Genomic DNA, 26,499 nt, shown 5'->3' with positions numbered 1-26,499 from the left:
GCGCTAGCTAAAATTTGACCTGAATTTCTGGAACCTAGGTCGTATGCCTAAGATTCCTGCCTTTGTTTTATTGGTTCTGGGGAGTTGAGTCAAAAGTCCATTTTCTGAAACTTTTTTGAGCTGAGATTAGGATGTAGAGCTGTCCCTATATTCTTTCTTGGGGTATAGGTTGATATGAAGAGGCGCGGAGTAGGAGCATGTCACTGACAACTTGGTTTGTGGCAGCCTGCACTGTCATGCAGACAAAACTTATTAGAAAGCATGGGGACAGGGACCTATTAAGAAAACAAAAGCATGTTATTATTATTTTGGTTTTTAAGGATATTAGCATGGCTTGAAGGAGAAGAGAAATAGGAGAAGAACTCCAGCCAGGAGGAGTCACTGGCAGCATTTATTATGCATGTTTTATGATGTCAGTGTTTTCTTTTAAGACTTGAAAAGTGTTTTACAACCTGCCTACTAGTGTTGTCATAAAAACAGCATTTAACAAAGCACATGTTCCACCTGCCTCAGCAGCTAAGGAGGAGAGGCAAGGCTATCTTTTTAAAAATACCAGCAGGGAGAGGTGGGCCTGGAAGTAGCCTGTCCTGCACTAGAATGGGCCCCCTACTTCTGCCCTTCTCTGCCCAGGGCAAGGGTTGGAGAAAGGTGGCTTAGGTTATGGTTTAGGCCTCAGAAAAACAGCCTGAATTTAAGTGTCATTTTGTTTTTCTGCGTTGGAGAGGTAGGCACCCTGCTGTTTCTGCACCCAGTAATGAGTTTGAATAGAAAGTAATTACTCTTTAGACTCTTTGGAAATTGTAATCAGCATTGACTTTCATATGTCTTTTTTTATACCTTGTTTGTTTTCTTTTTATTTAGCTACTTGTATTAATAATCATACTTTTTAATGGCTCCATAATATCCCAGTTAACATATATACTGTAATTTACTTGACCATTGTTGACTGTTACAAATTTGGATTTCTTTCTGTTTTCCTATAATTAACTACTGCAGTGAATGTTTTTCTTCACAAATAATCCATAGGTCATTACTTGATGATAGAATCCTATGGTAACCTTTTAAGAAGAATCTTGAAGCTTCTGGTGTATAATCAATTTAACCATAATTTTGTTTTTCGTATACTTTTATGTTTTTGGTTTCCTTTTTTTTTTTTTTTTTTGATGGGATATTTGAATTATTATGCCCCTTTCTTAGTTTTAGTAAGTGCTTTTTATTTTTAGGTGCCATGAGTCCTTTAGCTGAAGAACATCTGTCAAAGCAAGATCTACTTTTTTTAGACATGCTCAAGTTCTTATGTGTGTGTGTAACTACCGCTCAGACCAGTACTGTGTCATTCAGAGCAGCTGATATTCGGAGGAAATTGTTACTGTTAATCGATTCCAGTATCCTAGACCCAACTAAACCTCTGCACCTACACATGGTGAGTTATGTGAAATGAAGATTCTCTTCAGTTCTGTCTGGCTTTGCTGCTAAATATAATGAACTGACATAAGAATCACATAGTACCTTTACAGACTTGAAATTGCTTTCTTGAGAAATGAATTCGAGACTAGTTATAAATATACTTTTTCTTTCAATGTGCTGTGAAAAAAGAATTTAACTGAATACTGAAACATTAAAACCTAGATGGTCTTTGGATAGATTTATTATTTTAGATATAATGAATTATTTTTTTAAAGTAGGTCAAGAAACACAGATTCTAAATGTAAAAATAATACTTAAATAACATTGCAGTTGAAGTCTGAATCTTGCCTTGACCTTAGTTTAAATGCTTTAAATTTTTTTGATGTAATTTCAAAGTGACAATAAAGTTACAGTACTATAAGAACTTTATATTCCCTTCATAAGCTTCTACAGTTAACATTTATAACATTTGCCTTACCATTCTCTTTCTCTCGCCACACAGACATTTTTATTCTGAATCATTTTGAGCTTAAGTTGCAGAGGTGTTGCCCTTATACTTGAGTGTGTATGTCCTATGACCATGATATAATCATTAGGAATATAACATTGTATTATTGCCTTTAGTTTTCAAGTCTGTTCAGTCTCTTTGGATTTGGAACAGTTCCTTAGTCTTTCCTCATCCTTATTGATCTTCCTGATTTTTAATGGTATAGTCACTTGTTATATAGGATTCCTCACTTTGGGTTTGTCTCATGTTTCTTCAGGATTAGATTTAGATTTTGACTTTGTTGAGAATATTATAGGTGTAATTCCTCCCCTGCCCTAACCCCATCAATCTTCATCTGTTTATTGATAGGTATCTCCAATTCCAGTCCAACAGCATAGGATTTCTTTTTTCCTCTCTGTATTTTTAGCTCCCCCTTCCAATAGTAGGACACCTGCTTCACACTTAACCTTAATATATTTCATGTTTACTTAATATTCTTATGTGTAACTAATCTTCTGATCATTTCTGCCATCCCGTTAGCCCTAGCCCTGCTGAACATTGGGGGAGTCCCTGGTCCAGCAAATTGGCGAACATGTCAGGTGATTTTTCCAGTGATAGCTGTGGGAAACATGCCAGGTCATCTAATAATTAGAATCTCTTGGAAATATACAGGTTGAGTCCATGTTAGAATTTTGGTCAAGTCTCCAGGCCTGACCAATGGGCAAGTCTATGTGCTCTTCTTGACCCTTTCATGTTTAAGGCCCTCAGTAACTTCATACACATCACTTTCCTGTCAAAATATTTAAAATGATCCAATGTAATGTTCTTTTATAATATATGAGAGCAAGTAAGAAACATTTTTCTCTATATAGATAAGAAAAAAGTCTTCTGATTTTTTACTAGAGCCAGAAAATTATTTGGCAGCTCTCAGAAATAGTCATAATAACATAGAGAGCCTTACCAGGTTGTCTCATAGGAAGATAAGTTAGTGTATTTGACTTCTTTCCTGCCTATGATTATCTCTGCTTTCTAAAATGTATTAATAGAATAGTTTTTAAACATTGAAGTCTTATCCTTAAGTATTATTTGGGGAGAGTAGAAACATAACATAGTTTCAGATTCTTGTTCAGGCTCTTAACTCCAACAATGATCTCAGTTATCATTTTCTTGAGTTCCTACAATATATGCTAGACTTTATATTCATTTCCTTTAATCCTTTAATCTGGCCAGGTAAGTATTATATCCCCATTTTACAGGTGAGGGTAAAAGGCTCAGATGTCAAGGCAAGTTTTTTAACCACACAAGTAATAAATTGTGCTAGGATTTGAATCCAGCTCCATTTGACTTAAAATACTTTAAAAAAATTGTCTTTTAAAAGAAATCACTGGTCATGTGTGTGTGCAAGTATGTTGTGTATGCATGCAAAGATCTACATATGAATTTTTGGTTACATATATACTTAACTAAGTGACATATTTTTTAAAAACTGATTCCCCCTTCTCCCCCAACTATCTTAGTATCTAGTGCTTTTAAAGGAGCTTCCTGGAGAAGAATGTCCTTTGCCAATGGAAGATCTTGTTGAACTTCTCAAACCACTATCGTAAGAAATTAAAACCATGTTATGTTCACTTTAAATTTATAAACTAAGTGATGTGTTCTTTTATGCTTATAAAGTTAAACTTTTTCTTCCATAGCAATGTGTGTTCTTTGTATCGCCGTGACCAAGATGTTTGTGAAACAATTTTAAACCATACCCTTTACATAGTGATGAACCTATGTCAAGGCAGTATGGATGCCGAGAACACAAGGGATGCTCAAGGACAGTTTCTAACAGTTATTGGAGCATTTTGGTAGGTACAGATTATTTTGTGGAGTTCTTATTTTTCTTCTGCTTCTGATACAGATGCAAATTTTGCATTTTTGCATTAGTGATTTCTTCTAATCCTTAAATGAAAGTATATACATCTTTTTAATGATAGGAGAATGTAATTTGTGTTTTCCTTAATTTCTTGAAGAATTACATTGTATTTTTCTTAAGGTTTGGCTTTCTAAGGTGTGTTTAGTGTATTTCTCTGAATTTTGAATCATTTAGTATTTTGACACATGTAGTGTACAAAGCAAAGTGTAACAAGTCTAAGTCAATTTAATCATTCATGCTCTTAAAATGAACAAATTGGATTTGTCACTGGTTATTTCATGTATGATATATAGCCATAGTGTGAGATACCACCATGATACTTATAGGGGAGCATATGTATATAATTTAGAGCTCTCATACCATTTGACTGATAAGAACTTCTGAATCAATATAGAATATGGTTTTGAAATCTATGATATATCAACAAAGACTTTAAAAAATTTTCCCTTTAAATTACATTTACTATAATGTGGTTAGTTGAAGTAAGAGAGCCCTAATATGAGGCATAATGATATAAACGTAGTAATATACATAAAAATGAACTATTCAAGAATTTCTTTTAGCTGGAATTTTTTTTGGGAAGGTGAGAATATTGGCATATGCCACATGATGAGAATTAAAGTTAGCATGGAAAGAAATTTTGGAAGTAATCTAAAATAACCATAATGTCCAGTGACTTTTTTTTTTTTTTTTTTTTTACTGCTTTTATTGGAATAAATGTTTGACATTGAAACACTTTATTTCAGGCACTTAACAAAGGAGGGGAAATGCACATTCCCTGTAAGAATGGCACTAGTAAAATGCCTTAAAACTTTGCTTGAGGTGAGTTTCTCCACATTAAGTATTAGTAAGGGTTCTGTAATTTAAAAAAAAAAAAAATTAAGCAGTCTTTCTGTGTTATTGGGTGAATTTTTGCTTCTTATTTCTAATTTAACCTAAGTTGTTCTTTTTCCATAGGCTGATCCTTATTCAAAATGGTCTATTCTTAATGTAATGGGAAAAGACTTTCCTGTAAATGAAGTATTTCCACAGTTCCTTGCTGATAATGATCACCAAGTTCGCATGTTGGCTGCAGAGTCAATCAATAGGTAATGAGTTAGATATTTATGAAATGTCTGGGTATTGCACATATCAGTGCAATGTCTAGCATAGTCAGAGGTTACTAGTTGTGATATTGAAAGTAGCTAACACAGCCCTGGCCAGTGTAGCTCAGTTGATTGGGCATCATTCCAGAGGTAAAGGGTCACCAGTTCCATTTCCTATCAGGACACATGCCTGGGTTTCGTGTTTGGTCCCCGTTTGGGGTGCATACAAGAAGCAGCCTATCAGTTTTTCTCTCCCTCTCTTTCTCCCTCCTTTCCCCTCTTTTAAAACAAACAAAATCTTTTTTAAAAGTAGCTAACACTGCATGTCAACTACAATTAAAAATAAATTGGAAAACTAAAATAGCTAACAGTTATTGAGCATAGACTGTATGACTGACTTTCATGTTTTCTCTTAATTCTGACAACTCTATCACTTATTATCTTCTCCAATTTTTAAATGAAAAGTCTATGGCTTAGATAAAGTAATTTGCTCATTGCCAGAGAGCTAGTAAATGGTTGAGTTGAATGAGGTGTGTCTGTTACTGCTATGGGAGATACAGAATGTTTGGATATCACTGTGATTTTATATGAATCTGTTACATTGTGCTAATTATATTTATTCAAGTGAATGTACTGTTAAGCACTGGAATGATTCTATTGTAGGGAACTGTTTTATGTTTGAATACCTGAAGAAGCAAATACTAATTTCTTAAAGTCTTAATGTTTATCAAGTTATCAAATTGATTTTAAAATTCTAAATTTTTATCTACCTATACCTTTCCTACTTTGCACTCCCTGTAAATAAAGCAATTCTCTGCTTTATTTTTCTCTATAGCATTTATCACCGCTTGAAATGCTATATTTTAACACATTTACCTAGGATATAAGCTCCTAGATGTCATTGTTTTTTGTCTGTTGATTTAGCATCTAAAATAATACTTGCTGTATGGAAGGTGTTTAACAATTTCTAAAATCCATGAACATTTGAAAAAAATGGCATTATACTTTAAAAACATTAAAGCTGAAAATCATTTGAGTAACTTTGCAATTCAAATATGAGACCAGTAATTAAAAATCAATGTAAAGATATTGTTCCAGCAGTCACATAAATATGTGTTAGTTAACCTAATGTGTCCAAAGTTTGAATATGTTGACAATAATATTTGTATAAGTCAGAATTGTGTCTAACTCCTCAGCTTTAGGACTCTTTTCAGTACAACCATAGTGCATTGTTAGAGTAGCTAATGTGTGCTTTATTTCAAGTCCTTAAACTAGGATAGAAAATATATTCTGCAGTTCAAGGCCTGAGGTTATACTCAGAGAAACAAAGAAAAAAACTGATGCTTGCCACATGGGTAGGTGATGGGGAAATGGATGAAAAAGGTGAAGGGGAATAAGGTACAAACTTCTAGTTATAAAATAAATAACCACTAAGATGTAGTATACAGTTCAGGGAAAATATAGTCAATAGTATTGTAATAACTTTGCATGCGACAGATCATTTCTAGACTTAGTGTGATGATCACATAAATTTGAATCATTATGCTGTGCACCTGAAACTGTTGTAATATTGTATGCAAACTATACTTTAATGAAAACATTTTTTAAAGAAACTTTAAAAAATGGTGTTACAGAGGATCATAAGTTGAATATAATAAAGCAGTGTAGTAGATTACCATTCAACAATCTCTTAGGATTCAAAGATGTATAAATTTAAGAGTATTGTAAACTTAGCATTTGTTGATTTCTTTAGGTATTTACATATATATGTGTAAATAAGAGAGATTTAAGAAAGTGGAGGAATCAGAGGAACACCAAAAAGTTTAAAAGTCTTCGTACTAAAAGAGCATAAAGGACAATATTTATTGAAGAGTTGTCCTTAAATATACTAGGTTATTTTGTAAAAGATACTGGTCAACTGTTCTCCATCACATAAAAAATTTAAGTGGAACATCAAGACTTTCAGGATGATTAAATGTTAGAGCAGCTGATATAATAGTCTATGGCTCCTTCTAATTAGCATTTTACCAGAGGACAATTTTTCTTTTCTGAATAGTCTGAGTTCAGGCCTATTTAAGTTTGGGCAGTAAGCTGAAAGATCTTTGAGACCCTTTTTGGTTCTAGGAGAGAATGGAGTTATTGTAAAGACTCTTAATATTAAGCAATGGATCTGAACCTCTTTTAAATTGATTCAGATTTTCTTAGTCTTTTGAAAGAAGACCTAGTATGTCAGAATGTCTCACAGAATGACTTATTTTTGCCCTGTAATATGTTTTATAAAGTAAGGTTAAAGTAAAAATAATTATTTCAGTTTTTGCTTTTTTTAAAGATTATTTCAGGATATGAAAGAAGCAGGTTCTTCAACATTACCGAAAGCACTTCCTTTGAAGCTCCAGCAAACAGCTTTTGAAAATGCATACTTGAAAGCTCAGGAAGGAATGAGACAAGTGGTAATTTTAATAATGTATATTTGCTATTATCATATACTTCCTATAAGTATACCATATATTACTTTACCAAGTTTGGCCTAAGATACTTTATACCTGATAGTTAACAGTATGAAGTTAGACTAAAACAATTAGTAAATGGATTGAAATTGCTGTATTTTATAGGTTAGAACTGGTGAAATAATGGCAGTTTCCTTTGGTTCTATTTATATGTAGCATTTATATGGGAAAAACAAATTTCTGAATTTTTTAGGAGTATATATAGCTTTTTTTCTTCATTAAAAATCTTTTTTCTAAAAGCTGAACCAAAAGCTAGTTCAGAGAGTAGTTGACAGTAGGAAGCAGTGGATTAAGAGAAATGTTCTTACTAGGGAAGATCAGATTATCTTGGTGTTCTTTAGTGAACCTTATAATATTTATATTTCTTTGCAGAGTAATTTTTTTTTCTTAAAATGCAACTTGTCAGTGCTAGAATGTATTCATTTATTTATATCTTGATTTCTTGGTAAAGAGTATATTAGGCAGTTAATCAAATGTCTAATCTGTGGTAGCACAAGACTGAAAAGGATAGTTGCATGAAAGAATCATAATTTAGAAAAAGATTTCAATAGATTTGAAAGATGAGTGTAAATAGTATAAAAATTATAGAGATAATGTATTTTATACATTTAAAAGTCTGCCTGTCTGTGCAAAAAGGGAAAATAATGACATGACAACAGTTCATTTAGTAAAAGATCTAAGAAGTTTTGCATTTTGAGAACACACTATTAACCGATATTATAATAGTTACTCAAAAAAGCGAAGTCTGATTTTGACATCACTGATAGAAACATACTGTCATGAACATGTTGATAAAAATAATTTGATCTATACATTTTGGAGGGCAGCTAGCATGTTGAGATTAGTTCTGAGTAAAAGCAGACTTTTAACTAGGATGTTAGAGAGTCTGTAGATCTGTCTCTTCCAAAGAATAGGTGGAGTTGACTTAGTGTAGACCTCATAGCTGTTTTAAAAAATGTCATTTAGTAAAGTAATTAGGTCCTTACTTTTTCTTGTACCAAAAACCAGAACTAGGATCAGGGTGTATCAGTTTTTTCTATATGTGAAGAGAAACTTCTATCAAATATAGCTTATCAAAAAATGTACACATCTGTAGGGATACTATAATGATTGAAGCAGTATATTATTCTATCTAGTTGTGTTATTTTATTCCTTTTGATAATTATGTGATTTTTAAAAAGTATAAAGAGCTACATATCATTATAATAAGAATAAATATGAGATATATTTGGAAGTTGAAGAGGAATTTTAATCTCACCTTCTTCTTGCAATTTCTTTTATTTTTCTTTGAAGAGCTCTATATCTCACTGAAATATTTAGCAATTCATTCCGTAATATCTTTTCAAAAGCAGTCTTTGCCACTTTAGAAACTGATGTTTCTTCAGAATCTCTACTCTTAGCTTCATCACAGTAGAATTTAAAACTGTTCATGGATGGCTTAGATGTTGTCATGGTGTACTTTGATTTTAGCCTGATTTATTTGTGATTTTAAATATTTACATTACATTATTGTTTAAAATTCTTCTTAAGTCCCACAGAGCTGAGAACCCTGAACTTTTGGATGAGATTTATAATAGAAAAGCTGTTTTACTAATGATGATAGCTGTGGTTTTATGCTGTAGTCCTATCTGTGAAAAACAGGCTCTGTTTGTCCTATGCAAGTCTGTGAAAGAGAATGGATTAGAGCCTCACCTCATTAAAAAGGTACATGTGGATGAATATTTTTTTATTACAGTCTTCCTTGGGTAACTTTTAAACAATTTAAAAGTTCAACTAGAGTTTTTAAAGTGGCACTACTGAAAGGCTTGGAGACAGTTTTATTTTTTAATAGTATATTTTTAAATAGTGTATTTATTTGTATGCTCTGTTATTTCTTGCATTCAGTTTAAGAGTATTTCACGAGGCATACATTGAACTAATGAGGGTTATGGCCTGTCATCATGCAGACTAGGCCCTCTGAAATAGCACTTATTGAGGGAAAGATAGGAGAAAACAGCAGTAGAAGTGTTTTTGCCTGGTTGATTAGGACATTGAGATCTGGCAAAGCCAGGAGTGAAATTTTAGAGCTTTTCAAAAAGTTGCATGATTAGGGAAGGAAGACCAAGGTCCAGCCTTGCAATTACATCAGCACAGTGTTGTAGAATATTCTTCCCTGCCCTGTTTTACCACTTAGCATTCAAGGTTCAGGAAGTTCCAGGTCCTTCCAGTGTAGATTTTTATATGATGAACCAGTGACAGATCAGTGGTCTGATACACTATTCAGCATTCTAACAGCATAGTTTCCACAGAGCTTTGTAGAAAGCCAACGCATAGGTAATAAGTCTTGGACAAGTCAGCCTTTTAGTACTCAGGATTAAAAGAAGTTGCTTTAAATTTTTATACAATTAAACTACCTAATTATTATTGTAAGTGGAATGTAGTGTTTTGACTCATTGGTTTTAGGACTAAGAAGAATTATTATTTTACTTTGGGTCTTCCTTTTATATTCCTTTGGAATATAATCAAATGTTCAAAATTGCAATGTATTTTTCTGTTTTTATTCATTTAACATTTATTAAGGGTTTGCTATGTGCCAGGAATGGTGCTAATAATATTAAATGCACTTTTCTTATTAGTCTTGCTGAAGTGGGTACTTTTATTATCCCCATCCATAGATAGGTAAATCAAGATATAGAAAAGTTAAATGAATACTTAAGTCATACCCTCTGTAAATATTAACAAAGATTTAAATAATATGTTACTTTGCTGTGTTCTTAAAGAATTGACTTGTTTTTTATTTGTACAGGTTTTAGAGAACATTTCTGAAGTTTTTGGATATAGACATTTAGAAGACTTCATGGCTTCTCATTTGGATTATTTGGTTTTGGAATGGCTAAATCTTCAAGATACTGAATATAGCTTATCCTCTTTTCCTTTTATTTTATTAAACTATATAAACATTGAGGATTTCTATAGGTAGGTTTACATATGGCACATGTGAAATAGGTTTAAATTAAACTTCAGTGATAATGTTTGGCAGTCCCACCTCCACATGCACAAACATCAGAGGTTTTGTAGTATGAGAGGCAGGACAGGTTGTTTTAATGAAAGTGTATTGAAGAGAATCACTGGACTTTGGGTCTGGTCCTCGATGTGCTAGTAAATGGCTATGTGACTTTAGGCAAGCCATGTAACCATCCTTTGGAACTTGATTTTTAAAATCTGTAATGTAAGACTGTTATTTTACAAAGGAGTTCGTTAATGCTCCCTTCAACTTTAACATTTGTTAACCTTTTTTGTGAAAAATGAAAGATAAACCACTAGTGCTAGTTATTTCTGCCTTGTTTTTTATTTTCTATTGCTTGACTTTAGTTTGTTTTGCTATTATTTCTATTTTAATGTAAAAGTTTGTTTTGCTAATGAGAGAAAAAAATTTTCAAAATGGAGAGGTTTGAAATAACTAAAGAGTAATGTAGGTATCAGGATGATGGAAAGGTAGTTCATAATTGTTAAGTGGTTTTTATTGTTCATTCAGTTTGATGCTAATGTTTACATTTATTTCTTGAATTTATAAATTTCTTTCACATTCTGTTTTAAAATAGTTTTTATAAATTGCTTATGTAGGAGACATAAATTTAATTTCTAATTTTTTGATCGCAGAATTAAGTAGTATATTCTAAGATCTCTATTTTTTTTTAGTGTGACTATTTAGAATTTACTTAACTTCATTATCCCATTTATAAAAGTTAGTGTAAGGAAAAAGCAAACTAAACTAGGGTCAAGATGGCAGCCTAGGTAAAAATGGCTCCTCTTCTTCACACAACCACATCAAAATTACAACTAAACTATAGAACACCCATAACTTAGAACTGTCAGAAATCAAGCTGAATATAAGTCCCACAACTGCAGAAGTAAATAAGAAACCACATTGAGTCTGGTAGGGTTGGAGATGCAGAACTGTTTGGTCCCACACTAGGCTCCCCAGCCCAGGGTTCAAGTGCCAGGAAGATAACTTCCCACAACTTCTGTCTGTTAAAAACAGTGGCAATTGAGACTGTGGAAGGCTAAACTGCTGGAGTCTCAGGCAGGTCCTCTTAAAGGGCCCATGTACAGGCTTACTTGGACTCACTCCCTCTGAATTCTAGCATGTAGGGCAGAAGATTGAAATATATCAGACACATACAGGGAGGAACTGAAATGTCCAGCATCAGGGTGAGTGCTGGGAGGCAGCTTTCTCTCAGACAAAAGTGTTGGCAGAGGCTACTGTTTCTTTTCTGAGTCTTCCCTACAGGGCCATAGAGCCAGCAGATGGGCACCATATCTGAGACTCCAGCAACCTGGGCTCACACTGCTCCACCCTGGTGATTTCCTGAGGCCCTGCCCCACCCAAATTTTGGGTCCACCTATGCACTTTCCAGTAGCTTTTCTATATGAATGGCTTGTCTTTACCCACACTTCAGATTTTCCTAAGTTTTCTTAAACAAGCAGCACCTGGCTTCAGCAAATGCTGTATCTCTCACTAAGTGGCAGGCCTGACACTAGCAGCAGCTGTCCTTGGTTCACAGGTTGGCCTTACTTGGGCACCTCCAAGCCCAGCAAAAATATCAGACATCTGCAGATAGCTTTGTAACTTATGCTGTGTGATCCTGGAGACAACACAGTTGGTGACTGACCTTGGTTGTGCCAACAGCAAGCAAGGCTCAACCACAACAGGAAGGTGTACATAGCGCACATGTAGAGAGACGTAGCAGCTCTACCTAATATATAGAAACAAATACAGGGAGACTGACAAAATGAGAAGACAAAGAAATATGGCCCAAATGAAAGAGCACACTAGAATTCCAGAAAAAGAATTAAACAGAATGGAGATAAGCAATCAATCGGATGCAGAGTTCAAAACACTGTTTATAAGGATGCTCAAGGAACTTAGTGAGGACCTCAGCAGCATAAAAAAATCCAGCCAGAAATGAAAGATACACTAATTGAAATAAAGAGCAATTTACAGGGAATCAACAGTAGAGTGGATGAAGCCAAGTAGCAAATCAGTGATTTACAATATAAGAAAGCAAAATCAATCACAAGAGCAAGAAAAAAAAAGAAAAAAACAAAAACATAAGGATAGTGTAAGGAGTCTCTGGGACACCCTCTAGCATATCAACATTCGTATCACGGGTGTGCCAGAGGGAGAAGAGAGAGCAAGATTTGGAAAGCTATTTGAAATAGTAATGACAGAAAACTTCCTTAATTTGATGAAGAAAATAGACATACAAGTCCAGGAAGAGCAGAGAGTCTCAAACAAGATGAACCCACAGGAGCCCACAGCAAGTCACATCATAATTAAAATGCCAAAATTAAAGACAGAGAGAATCTTAAAAGCAGCAAGAGAAAAAGCAGCTAGTTACCTACAAGGGAACTTCCGTAAGTTGGTCAGCTGATTTCTCAAGAGAAACTTAGCAGGCTAGAAGGGATTGGCAAGAAATATCAGTGATGAAAAGCTAGGACCTACAACTAAGCAACATAATCATTTAGAGTAGAAGGAGAGAGAAAGAGCTTCCAAGACAAGGGAAAAAAAAAGTTTATCACCACCAGACCAGTATTATGTGAAATGTTGAAGGGTCCTCTTTAAGAAGAAGATCAAAAATATAAACAATAAAATGGCAGTAAGTACATGTCTGTCAACAATTGAATCTAAAATACAAAATAAACAAGCAGAACAGAAAGTGAATTGTAAATACAGAGAATGTTTTGATGGTTTTCAGATGAGAGGGTGGTTCAAATAGGTGAGGGGATTAAGAAGTACTATTTAGTAGTTGCAGAACAGTAACGGGGATGTAAAGTACAGGACAGGGAATAGAGTAGCCAATGAACATATATGCATGACCCATGGATGTGGAAAATGGTGTGAGGATTGCCTGAGAGTGGGCGGAGCTTGGTAAAGAGGGACAAAGGGGGGAAAACTGGGACAACTGTAAGAGCATAAACAATAAAATATAATGTCAAAAATAAAAAGCAAACTAAACTAAATGAAATTAGAGTAAGAATGCTTCATTTATCATAGATAAATGATGTGGTAATGCTTATTTAAATCATTTTATTTTCAAAACTCATTTTACTATGAAAAGTTATTTATAATTTTAATTTTTTATATTTTAGATCTTGTTATAAAGTTTTGATTCCACATCTGGTGATTAGAAGTGATTTTGATGAGGTGAAGTCCATTGCTAATATGATTCAAGAGGATTGGAAACGTCTTCTAATAGACTGTTTTCCAAAGATCCTTGTAAATATTCTTCCTTACTTTGCCTATGACGTTACAGGAGACACTGGGATGGCACAGCAAAGAGACAATGCTGCCAAAGTCTATGATATGCTTAAAGATGAAAACTTACTAGGGAAACAGGTATGGCTTTAACTTTTACCTGCATTTTATCCAGTAATTGATCTGAGATTTAACTTTAATATTTTAAGGCTCTTTTTTCATTTATACAGTTAAATTTAATATGTGGTAATCACTATCTAGCAGAGACAGTCCATGAAATTTTTGTTGTACAGTGTTGTCTCCTTTTGATTGACTTTTAAATCTTTTTAATCAAAAATTTTAAAAAATCATTTAAATAATTTTTTCTTTTTAAAATTTATTTTAATTTGCAGTAACAATAAGTGCAAGATAAATTCAAGCAATACTGAACAATATACAGAAAATCTTCTTGTTTCCCTCTTCAGTCTCATTAAGCCCTTCACTTACCAAGGAAAAATATGATTCCAAATTTCCATACCTTGCTCTTTCTTTTTTCCATGACTACCTTCTAACATATGGTATAATTTACTCAGGAATGATATTCACTTTTTGTATCAGTCATGTCTACTATAACTACTATGAAGGTAGAATTTTTTTCTTTTTTCTTTCTTGCTGACGTATCCCAACCACCTAGCATATATTGAGTACTCATTATTTGATAAATCATGCAGTCAGGGAAAAAAGGATCTAACAAATTTTGTTTGTTTGTTTGTTTTTGTTTGAGCAGCAAAGCGAGGTGTTTATTCACGAGTCTGTAGAGTCGGGTGCACCGCCATCCAGGAGCGTGTGTGCCCAGTTTTTGTATGTTCTACAATAATTAACATAAATTCAAAATTATTTGAGGCAACATATTAAAACATATATAATCGTTTTTATTAATTTTTAAAGATTTTATTTTCAGAGCGGTGGGAAGGGAGGCAGAAAGAGAAAGAGGGAAACATTGATATGAGAGAGCAACATCGATCAGTTGCCTCTCATATGGCCCCCAACTGGGGACTGAACCCACAACCCAGGAACGTGTCCAGACAAGGAATCAAACTGACTACCTTTTGCTTTGCGGAATGATGCCCAACCAACTGAGCCACACTAGTCAAGGCCATATATATTCTTTTCTTAAGGTCAAAGAGGATTGGTCAGTTTAAATTTTTTTTTTTAATGTAAGTAAGAATGACTAACCAAATTTTGTTAACATAAAATTAGAATTGAATGAACTTCAACAGCCTCTTTTTTTGTTGCCCATTTATGTATATTGAACTGTGAAATGTCACAGCAAATCTCTCAGATGCCTAGGTGGGTCATTGCCAGTCATAGCTGGTTGTAAGTCTTTAGTCTAGAGGCAAATGGTAAGCAGAGGAGTTCCTTTCCCAAAAGATACTCACAGCAGAATGTTGGCATACCAAAGGTAATGGAATTTATGAGAGACTCTCTGTCTTTACTCTCTCCCACCTAATCTCATAGCTTAGACTTCTGAGCCGACCTGGTCTTACATTCTTTTTTATGTAACCAGACCAAAAAATAGCAGTTTGCAGAGTAGAAATTAGTCTAGGAAGAAAAGGGATTATATTAAACCTTGATTTCTTAGCTTCTTGGTTAAAGAAATATATTAAGTTCTTGGTAGTCTCAATTTTTTTATTGTGAAGTTGTAAAGTTAATATTTTTCTCTAATATGTACTTTGAGTGTTTTAGATTTTTTTTGTTGTTGCTGTTGACAAGTATTGGTGCAATTATTATCAGTCTTTGAGTCTTCTAAAACTGTTAATTGTTAAATGCCTAAAATCTTTCCAGTTAAAAGACCGTAGAGTTCTACCTAGTTATTTGAACAATTCATATGTGCTATAGCTAAAATTACAGATCTGGCTTGTTAGAGAATCAAGTGAAACTAGTGAACTTGGTTGTGATCTTATGTGAAAAAAAACCCTTGTTAATTTTTCCTCTGATATTAATTAGACTTGGCCAATTTGTCATTACTTATTCCAGATATACTTTTAAATGAGGCTGGATTTTTACAAGGACTGCAACATTGGGAATTATAATTAGACAATTGATATGTAAGCCTGAGGGAATGGCTAGGATTTTTTACATTAGGTTTCTTGTCACATTCAAAAATATTTCTGTTATTAGGAAGTGTTTCGAAATCTCTTTTTGCATCAAGTAAATCAGTCATTTGTCTTTTAGTTTAAAGCACTGTAATTTTTTATTTGGAGAGCTAATAAATTCACCTTTAAGACTCATAGTTTATTCATTTGGCCAATGTGTAATATAGCAGAACCATTCTTTCTGTTTAGAGAATTTATGCTCTTTGTGCAGTTACCTGTAGCAGGATGTGACAGACGAAGACTCTGCTCTTGTTAGATTGTAAAGATTTTTATTTATTTATTTTTAGAGAAAGGGGAAGGGAGAGAGAGGGGGAGAGAGAAACATCAATGTGAGAAAGAAACATTGATTGGTTGCCTCTTGCATACTCACAACTGGAGACCTGGCCTGCAACCCAGGCATGTGCCCTGACGGGGAATCAAACTGGTGACTTTTCAGTTTGTAGGATGACGCCAACCCACTGAGCCACACCACTCAGATCTCCAATTGGATTTTAGTCTGCTGTTGATGATAGGGTGTAGGTAGCAGCTAGCTAGCTTCAGAATTAGGGCTATCAACCTTGGGGAGAATTCATGTAGGGAACAAAGAAATGATTGTTACTGGGCGAGAATTTTTACTAGTAAAGTTTTCCTAGTGAAATAGCATTCCCAAAGAAGAGTAAACTGCAGATTGAGGAGAGGTACAGATCAGTGGCGAATTTGGTTGGCAGGGAAATTATTAGGCTAAGAAATTTCATGTTAGACCTGAAGGTTTCATCACTTAAAATGATTCTTTAAAATTAAAAAGTCAGATTAAGGGAGTCTTGTTTGGTATGATTTCTTTAATTCCCTCCCAGTTTATAAGTCAGTTGCATAGCAGAAAAAAGTGGAGTTAAGTATATGTCTTGCAGATCTTAGATCTTTGGTCATATGTTTCCTTCTATTGTCACTGAATAATTTTGGGAATGAGGCAATAATGTGAGCCCAATAAGCTGTCTTACACAGACATAAACATTAAATATATTTTTATTTTATATCCTTGCAGATTGATCATTTATTTATTACTAATTTACCAGAGATTGTGGTGGAGTTATTGATGACGCTACATGAACCTGCAACTGCTGGTGGCAGCCAAAGCACTGACCTATGTGATTTTTCAGGGTATGGCTATTTTAAACTTAGAGAATTAGCTGCAATTTCAGAAGTTAATTGACAGGTGTATTGGTTGACACTTTTAATTGCCTATTTCAGTTTTTAGGCATCTACTCTGCTTTTAAATTGTTTCTTTAAAAATAACTTCCTTTGAATTGAAGTAATTACCTATCTTCTTCTACTGTAGGTTCTTCCACAGTAACTGCTCTTTCTGATTTACCACCTTGTTTGCAAACTCAGTGACCTTTTCAGCTCAATCTTTCTGTAGTATTTGAGCATTGTGTCATTGGTTTTCTGTTGAAATTTTCTTCTTCATGACACTGTGACTTGCATGTCTATATCACCTTTCCTTTACCATCCTCTTTAGCTATCAGAATTTTACTGTCCTACAATTTAATTTGGATGTAAAAAACCCACTTGGTTGAGATGAATGTTAGTTATTTTCCCAACTTGACTATAAATTGCTTGAAGGTGCCCTTTTTTTATATGCCTTACACTGCTAAGCATATGAAATAGTAATAATATCTACCAAAATAATTATATATATATGATTTCATTTGGTATAGTGTTTCACTGCTGTATCTTAAATATTATTGTACTTACAGTACTAGCATAGAGCTTTAATTCATACCTGGAGTGACACTAAAACTTCTCTGTGGAATTGACATTAATGTCATAAAAGAATTTTCTTTTAAGTATATTTTATTGATTGTGCTGTTACAGTTGTCCCCAATTTCTTTTCCTTTTGCTTCCCTCGCCCAGTACCTACCTTCCCTCCAGCAATCTCAAACCACTTAGTTCATGTCCATGGGTCATGCATATAAGCTCTTTGGCTTCTCCATTTTCTATAATATTCTTAACATTCCCCTATTTTGTACCAACCAATTATGCTTCTTAAACCCTGCACCATATTCCCCATTCTTCCCCTTCCCCCTCCCAGCTGATAACCCTCCAAAGTAGGGAAGTTATCCTTCATTATATTTTCAAATAAGTTTTCAATTTCTTACTCTTCCTCTTCTCCATCTTGCACCCCTATGATTCAGATGTTGGCACATTTAAAATTGTACCAGAGGTTCCTAAGCCTCTTCTCATTTTTTTCAGTTTTTGTTTCTTCATTCTGCACTGGTTGACGGTTTATTTCTTCCTTATATTCCAAATCATTGATTGGAACCCCAGTTTCCTTCTCTTCACCATTGGTTTTGTGTGGATTTTCCTTTGTTTCATTTAGCCTAGCCTTCACTTGTTCCCTTCTGCATTTGCTGTACTGAAGCATATCTGTCAAGACTGAGTATCTTTATCAACAGTGTTTTGAACTGCATGTCTGTTAGGTTGGCTATCTCCTCATCGCTTAGTTCTCCCACTGGAACTTTGATCTGTTCCCCCTTTTGGGTCATACTTCTCTGTCTTCTCAACTTGACAGACTACTATATTTGCCTCTGTGTCTTAGGTGGAGCTGTCGCACCTATTATAAGGGGCAGAGTCTTAGGTATTCATCAGTATGGGTTGACCCGTTTCACCACGTTGTGGAGCTGTGTGGGGGCAGGGGGCAGAGAGGGAACAATGTTGCTTCCTTAGCACTCACCCTTTTTCTAGGCACTTCTCCCACTTCATATGTGGGACTGGCACCTCTAGCTGTTGCCCTGGTTGTGGTTCCCAGAGTGGGTGGGTTTGCAGACGTTCTAGTACAGTGGGGATCCTCTGAGCAAACAGACTCTGAGGAGAGACAGGCATTTTCTTCCTCTGCCCCAACCCCCACCGGTTTTCACAGTCAGAATTAATAAGGCTTTATTTTCCCCAGTGCTGGAACCTTGAGTTTCGCAGTGCTGGGAGCACTCCCCAGGTGTCCCTCTCTACTTTTTTTAATGTGCTCTTTTCACCATTCGGGCACAGCCACTGTTGCTGCCACTGCCACTACCACCTCCACACTGCTTCACCTTCACCTGGCGCTGCCCCTCCTACCTGTCTGGATGAGAATTTCTTCTTTATATCTTTTTTGGACTTCCATGCAGCTCGAAATCTGGAACTTTTGGTTGTCTTAAGTTTTGAGATAGTTATATTCCTTCTTAGTTGTGGAGGGAGACTCAGTGTGTCTACCTATGCCTCCATCTTGGCCAGAAGTCTACTAAAAGAATTTTTAAGCAGTTCATTGAAAAACTAAGTCCTAATAGGTAAAGATATTTAGATATTCTCTATCTCTTCAACTTGACAGGCTCCTATGTTTGCCTCTGTGTCTTAGGAAGAGCTTTCACACCTATTACATTGTAAAGGGTGGAGCCTCAGATATTCATCTGTATGGGGTGGCCCTTTTCACCACATTGTGGCACTGTATGTGGGGGAGGGGTCAGAGAGGGAACAATATAATTAAAAACTAGGCTTTTAATTATATTTTATATTTCATATAATTAAAAGCCCAGATTTTCAGTAGAGAAATAATTTTTAAATTTGAGGTTACTATAATCTAAGTTTTTATTTTGGAATTTTTCTGTTCTTTCAATCAAACCTGTTTTTTCTTGATAATTTTGATTTGACTATGATAACTTTTTTTCTATATCTCTTAGGGATTTGGATCCTGCTCCCAATCCACCTTATTTTCCATCACATGTGATTAAAGCAACATTTGCATATATCAGCAATTGCCATAAAACCAAGTTTAAAAGCATTTTAGAGATTCTTTCCAAAAGCCCTGTAAGTATTCATTACTAGTATAGTGAACTAAAAAGAGAACTCCTTTTTTTTATCTAGAGTATCTTTGTATGCATATTATAAAGAGAAAAAAGTAAATAGAAAATTCATTTGAATAAATTAAGAAAAATACCATATTTTTCACTCCATAAGGTGCACTTTTTTTTCCCAATAATTGGGGGGAAATGTCTCTGCATATTATGGAGCAAATGTTGCGTCACAGGCCGAGATGTATTACCTGAGCGGTGGCAACAGCTGTTAGAAGATGAAGTAGAACCCCTGAGGATGCTTAAATGTCACACTTTACTGCTGAATCTTAGGGCATCTGGTCAGTATGAAGATAGCAAAGAAAGTGATATCAGTGATTCTGAGCAACTGAGCCTCATAAATTCTGACACTAGCAATGATGAGTTCTTGGGGTTCCCAGAAAACTAGAAGAGTGCTTGAACCTTAAAGTCTCTCCTCATTTGTTAATGACAGTGATGATGGTTCTTAATACTGCTGTTGACTGCTGTTCACTTTATATGGTTGAAATATTATTCTGTTATATTTTGTTAAATATTTTAGTACACCATTTGGTTCAAAATATTTTTTTTCTTGTTTTCCTCCTCTAAATCTAGGTGTGTCTTATGGGCAGGTGCTTCTTATAGTGTGAAAAATACGGTACTTATTTACAGGTTTATATCTTGATATTGTATTTGTCAGTGTTAATTCAAATGTACATATAAAGGCTGAATTTTTTTGTGACACTTTAGTCATATATTGGCTCATGGAAATATATTTTTTAATATGCTATTTAATTGTAGTTTATTAAAATTAGAACATTGACAGTAATTTTTATGTTGAAGATACTGATTTTTAATGTAATATTTTACATTTGATATCAGACCCAAAACTAAACTATATAATTCATTTTGAATATAAAATATATTTATTATATCTGAGTATATGTGATTTGACAAGTTTGACTAAACTGTATCTTTATTTTGTAGGATTCCTATCAGAAAATTCTCCTAGCTATATGTGAACAAGCTGCTGAGACAAATAATGTTTATAAAAAGCACAGAATTCTTCAAATATATTACCTGTTTGTTAGTTTATTACTGAAAGAGATAAAATCTGGCTTAGGAGGAGCTTGGGCCTATGTTCTTCGAGATGTTATTTATAGTTTGATTCACTATATCAATAAAAGGTAAATAATATATTTAGAATAAGATAAAAGTATTTTTCTACCTTGTTATCTTAATTGAAAATGTATATCCTTCTAAGAGGTAGAAGCTGGAATATTGTTTCTTGAATTTATATCCACTATTTTATAAATTGTATTACTACTATTACTACAACTCTAGAAATCTTAACTACTAAGGATCTTCAACATTTAAAAACAAATACATATTCTAATTTTAGATGGCCTGAAATATATACCAAGACGTGTGTGTGTGTGTGTGTTTGTGTTTGTGTGTGTGTGGGGGGGGGGTGGGGGGTGGGGGGAGTTCCCTAAACACATCCAAGGAAATCTCCAGACCTAGCTGGATGTTCTACAATTCAACTCAATTTTGACAAGATAGTGTCAGATCTCAGAGGTTTAAAGCTCTCAGTTCTACAAGATTTCTCCCCCCACAAAACCAATTGGATGCCAGTGGCAAGAGCAGGCTTACACCTGTGCCTCTGAACAACTGGCTCTAGATTGCAGGTTCTAATGACCTTCACCTTCCTGGGTGTATTTTTCTTTTAAAATTTATTTCTATTGTTTATCCTATTACAGTTGTCCAAATTTTTCCTCCCGTTGCTCTTTGCCCCATACCCCCGCCCCCCCCCCCCCCAGTCAATCCTGGCCATGTTTAAATTTTGGTTTATTGTGTGTTCATTTTATTTGTTTCCAGTTCTTTGATCTCATTAATAACCCATTCATTGTTTAATACATGCTGTTTTGTCTCCATGTATTTGAATGTTTTTGAGGTTTTTGGGTTTTTTTTTCTTATTGAAGTTGATTTCTACGTACATGCCATTGTGGTCTGAGAAAATGCTTCAGATGATTACAGTCTTCTCGGATTTATTAAGAATTATTTTGTGTCTTAAATGTGGTCTACTTTGAGAATGTTTTTGTACACTTGGAAGAATGTATATTCTGCTGCTTTGGGTTGAAATGTTCTAGAAATATCAATTAAACCTATTTGGTCTGTTGTGTTATTTAAGGTCAGTACTTTCCTGTTTTTTTTTTTTTTCTCTGTCTGGAAAATCCATCTATTGATGACAGTGGGCTGTTAAAAACCCCTACTGTGATTGTATTGCTGTCAATCTTATCCTTAAAGTCCACTGAGATTTTCTTTATATATTTAGGTGCTCCTTTGTTGGGGGCATATATGTTTCTGGATAGAGTAGTCTTGGTTGCATGCCCTTGCTTTTTATCACTTTGAATACTATATGCCAGTCACTTCTGGTGTTAAGTATTTCTGTTGAGAGATCAGCTGACAGCCTATGGGAACTCTCTTGCTGCCTTTAAGAGTCTCTATTTGTCTTTAATCTTTTTAATTTTAATTATGATGTGTCTGGTGTCGGTCTCTTTGGATTTATTTTGATTGGGACTTCGTGCTTCCTCAGCTTGTCTGATTTTTTCTTCACCAGATTTGGGAAGTTTTTGGCCATTAGTTCTTAAAACAGGTTCTCTATTCCTTGCTGGCTCTCTTCTTCTCTTTCCTCTATGATGCAGATATTGTTACACTTTATGGTCCAGAGTTTTCTTAGACTTCCTTCATTTCTCTTAATTCTCTTTTATTTATGTTTTCCGTGGGTACACTGTTATCTTGTCCTCTGATGCACTGATTTGATCCTCTGCTTCATCTAACCTGCTGTTTATTTTTTTCTAATGTGTTCTTTATTTTAGATGTTGTATTCTTCATTTCTGATTAGTTCTTTTTTATGGCTTCTATGTCCTTTTTAATGATTACTGTCTCTTTTTTTAAGATTTTATTTATTTTTAGCAAGATGGGGAGGGAAAAAGAGAGGGAGAGAAACTTTAATGCAGCAGAGGTATATCAATCAGTTGCTTCTCACACACACCCCAGCCTGGTACGTGCTCTGGGAATCAAACCAGCGACCTCTAGTTTTGCAGAATGACACCCAACCAACTGACCCACACTGGTCGGGGCACTGATTATCTCCTTAAGTTCTTACTGAGATCATCCATTCTTTCCCATAGGTCCTTGAGCATTCTTATAACCATTATTTTAAACTCTGCATCTCGTATTTTGTTTGCTTTCATTTAGTTTATTCATTTATTTCATTTCCTGGGGATATCTCTCGTTCTTTTGTTTAGGACATTTTTCTTTGTCTCCCTATTTGGTCACTGTTATAAGGTATACGTATCTGCTATGTCTTCCCAACTCCCGAACTTTTTTTTTTTCTTTTATTTAATTCTAACCCTAGGATATATTTATTGATTTTTGAGAGAAAGAGAAACATTAATGTGAGAGAGAAACATCTATTGGTTGTTACCCTTATGCACCCCTAAGAGGGATCAAACCCGTAACCTTTTTTTTTTTTAATATGCTTTATTGTTTATGCTATTACAGTTGTCCTAATTTATTTAACCTTTGTTCCCCTCCACCTAGAGACTCCCCTCCCTCCAGTTGTCCCAAACCCTTAGTCCATGCCCATTTGTTGTGCATATAGTTCTTCTCAACATCTTCCTATCTACTCCACTCCCTCCTACTGTGCTTCTTAATTCCGGTACCATCTCCCTCCTTTTCCCTCCTCTCCACTGACCTCCCTGCCTAATCTTCCCCATACCTATAATTCTTTTTCCACGCCCATTGCCTACTTAGTTTGCCTTTGTTTTGATTCCCTAGCTTCTGTTGTTGGTTGTTGTGAGACAGTTTTCATTTTAATGTTCATAGCTTTGATTCCCCTTCTCCTAAACAAGTCCCTTTAACATTTCGTATAACAGTGGTTTGGATCTGATGAACTCCTTCAGATTTACTTTGTCCTGGAAGCACTTTCTCTGCCCTTTTATTCTTAATGACAGCTTCATTGGATAGAGTAATCGTGGTTGTAGGTTTTTGCTTTTCATTCCTTCGAATATTTCTTGCCAGTCCCTTCTTGCCTGCAGAGTTTCTTTTGAGAAATCAGCTGATAGTCTTATTGGGAACCCATTGTATATAATTCTTTTCTTCTCTCTTGCTGCTTTAAAGATTCTCTCTTTATCCTTAATTTTTGACATTTTGATTATAATGTGTCTTGGTGTGGTTCTCCCTAGGTCCAGTTTTTTTGGAACTCTCTGTGCTTCCTGGACCTGTAAGTCTGTTTCCTTCCCCAAGTTAGGGAAGTTCTGCTTCATTATTTTTTCACATAGTTTTTCAATTTCTAGTTCTGCTTCACCTTCTGGCAGCCCTATAATTCGGATGTTGGCCTGCTTATAGCTGTCCCATAGGTTTGTGAGCCTCTTCTCATTTTCCTCACTTCTCGTTTCCTCTTTCTTCACTGGTTGACTGTTTATTCCTTCGCTATGTTCTGATTTGTTGATTTGATCCCTGGTTTTCTTGCCCTCACCACTAGTTTCATGTGTGTTTTTGTTCATTTCAACAGGACTAGCCTTCATTCCTTCCCTGTCTTGTTTAAGATCTGCTGTTAGGTCTGTAAGCATTTTTATAACCAAAGCTCTGAACTGAGCCTCAGAAAGATTTCCTGTCTGCTGCTTTGTTAGATTAGATATTTACTGTCTGGTCAGCTGCATCACTGGGATCTCTAGTATGATCTGTGCCATCCTGACCGTTTTATGTTTACCTTTGTTTCCTAGGCAAGGCTGTCACACCTCCTATGCTATGGGGGGTGGAGCCCCATGCACTCGTGACAACCGGGATTCCCATCTCACCCTGCTGTGGCGTTTTCTGCGGGGATAGGGGTCCAAGATGGATTCCTGCCGTTCACTCTCTGCTGAGAGACAAGGAGCCTACTCCTCCATCCCAACCCCCTTCGTGCCTCACAGCCCAAGGCAATGGAGGTCTGCCTTCCCCGACTTTGGAATTGCAGGCTGACAGGTCTGGCCTGCAGCTGGGAGTGCTCCCTAGGCGCTTCTCTTATCCCCTTAAATACAGATGTCTGTACTTACCACTGTCCTGCCACCACTGCCGCCAACAGCACAGCTTGACCTCTCTGCCTTGACTTCGCCCCATCTGCCCATCTGGACGAGCACCACTTTATAACTTCATACCTTGGACTTCATTTTATTTTCTGGAACTTCTGATTATTTCTAGTTTTGCGGTAGTTGTATTCCTTCTTAGTTGTGGAGGGAGATGGAGCATGTCAGTGTAGGCCTCCATCTTCTCCGGAAGTCTCCTGTGTGTGTTTGTCTATGTGTCTTAGGTAGAGCTGTTGCTCCTCTTACATTGTAAGGGGTGGAGCCTTAAGGATTCGTCAGTAATAGACTACCTGTTTCACCACGTTGTGGCACTGTATTTGGGGGAGGGGTCTGAGAAGGAACAATGCCGCTTGCCTAGCGCTCACCCCTTTTCTGGGCACTTCTCCCACTTCTGTATGGGACTAGTGCCTCTCTAGCTGTTGCCTTGGCTGTCGTTCCAAGAGTGGATGGGTCTGCAGACATTCTAGGACTTTGGGGGCCCTTTAAACAAGGGACTGTGCTGAGATATCAGCAGTTTCTGTCTCCGCTCCAACCCCCACTGGTTTGCACAGTCAGAAACAATGAGGTTTGATTTTCCCCGGGCTGGGACAGTGAGCTGCGCAGTCTGGTGAGGAGCTGGGAATGCTCCCCAGGGGTCCCTCCTGACTTTTAAAACGTGTAACTGTGCGTTTCACTGGCCTGATGCAGTCGCCGCTGCCGCCGCCACCACACTGTGCTCTCTGCCCCACCTACCTGTCTGGATGAGTATTTCTTCTTGATATCTTTGGTTGTTGGACTTCCATGCATTTTTGATTTTCTGAAACTTATGGTTGTTTCTAATTTTGAGGTAGTTGTATTCCTTCTTAGTTTTGGATGGAGACGCAGCATGTCTGTCTACTCCTCCATCTTCACCGGAAGTCTAATTATGATGTTTCTTGATGTAAGCCTCTTTAGGTTCATCTGATTTTGTACTTTAAGTGCTCCTTGGACTTGCATGTATTATTTTCTTCATAAGGTTAGGCAAATTTTTGGCATTTTTTTCAAATAGTTTTTCAATTCCTTTTTTCTCTCCCCTTTTTGCATCCCCATGATGCGAATTTTGGTATGTTTGAAGTCATCCCAGAATTTTTTTGGATTCTATTTTCTTTTTGCTGCTTTCTTATCTTTCAGAGCACCGATTTGATCCTCTGCTTTATCTACTTTACTGTTGATTTCCTCTAATGTATTCTTCATTTCTCACGGGTCTTTTTTTATGTTTTCTTTTTTTAATTTTATATTTTTTGTTACCATTTATTCCTCTTGTACCCCCTTCCACCTCCACCCATCCCCTTCTCTCATACAATCACCACACTTGTCTGTGTCCAAGAATTCTTTTTCTTTTTTTATTTTTTGTCCAATCCCTCCAGCCTCCTCAGTGCCTGCCCCCGAAACTGTCAGCTGGCTCTCTGTCTATAATTTGTCTCTATTCTTTTATATTTTCTATTTCTATTTTTTTATTTTATGTCTTTTTATTGAAATTGTCATTTAGTTCATCTGCTCTTTCCCTAAGTTCATCAAGCATTTTTATAACCAGTCTTAGAACACTGCATCTGGTAGATTGCTTGTCTTAATTTTGTTTAGTTTTTTTCTCTGGAGTTTTATTCAGTTGTTTAATTTGGGACATGTTTCTTTGTCTCTTCATTTTGGCTGCCTCCCTGTGTTTGTTTCTGTGTATTGGGTAGAGCTGCTACATCTCCCTGTCTCGGTAGAATTGCCTTATGTAGTAGGTGTGGTATAGGACACAGTGGTGTAGCCTC

General features: G+C 35.6%; 1 protein-coding gene across 1 annotated transcript in view; it reads left to right on the top strand.

The window, feature by feature from the left end:
• The window catches only part of LOC150019847 (serine-protein kinase ATM-like), a 174,450-nt gene that overhangs the window by 46,876 nt on the left and 101,075 nt on the right, over window positions 1–26,499 (top strand). The window contains exons 18-29 of the mRNA XM_090266710.1: window positions 1,224–1,423; window positions 3,412–3,494; window positions 3,589–3,744; window positions 4,559–4,634; window positions 4,770–4,900; window positions 7,227–7,347; window positions 8,935–9,108; window positions 10,190–10,359; window positions 13,537–13,783; window positions 16,799–16,914; window positions 19,464–19,590; window positions 20,580–20,779. Of these exons, the coding sequence (XP_090122836.1) occupies window positions 1,224–1,423; window positions 3,412–3,494; window positions 3,589–3,744; window positions 4,559–4,634; window positions 4,770–4,900; window positions 7,227–7,347; window positions 8,935–9,108; window positions 10,190–10,359; window positions 13,537–13,783; window positions 16,799–16,914; window positions 19,464–19,590; window positions 20,580–20,779 (1,801 nt within the window). The remainder of the gene's footprint in view (window positions 1–1,223; window positions 1,424–3,411; window positions 3,495–3,588; window positions 3,745–4,558; window positions 4,635–4,769; window positions 4,901–7,226; window positions 7,348–8,934; window positions 9,109–10,189; window positions 10,360–13,536; window positions 13,784–16,798; window positions 16,915–19,463; window positions 19,591–20,579; window positions 20,780–26,499) is intronic.

Source organism: Furipterus horrens, unplaced genomic scaffold (assembly GCF_987537825.1).
Source record: "Furipterus horrens unplaced genomic scaffold, mFurHor1.1.pri manual_scaffold_2, whole genome shotgun sequence".
NCBI classification, from domain to species: Eukaryota; Metazoa; Chordata; class Mammalia; order Chiroptera; family Furipteridae; genus Furipterus; species Furipterus horrens.
This window is presented reverse-complemented; position numbering and strand designations above follow the sequence as displayed.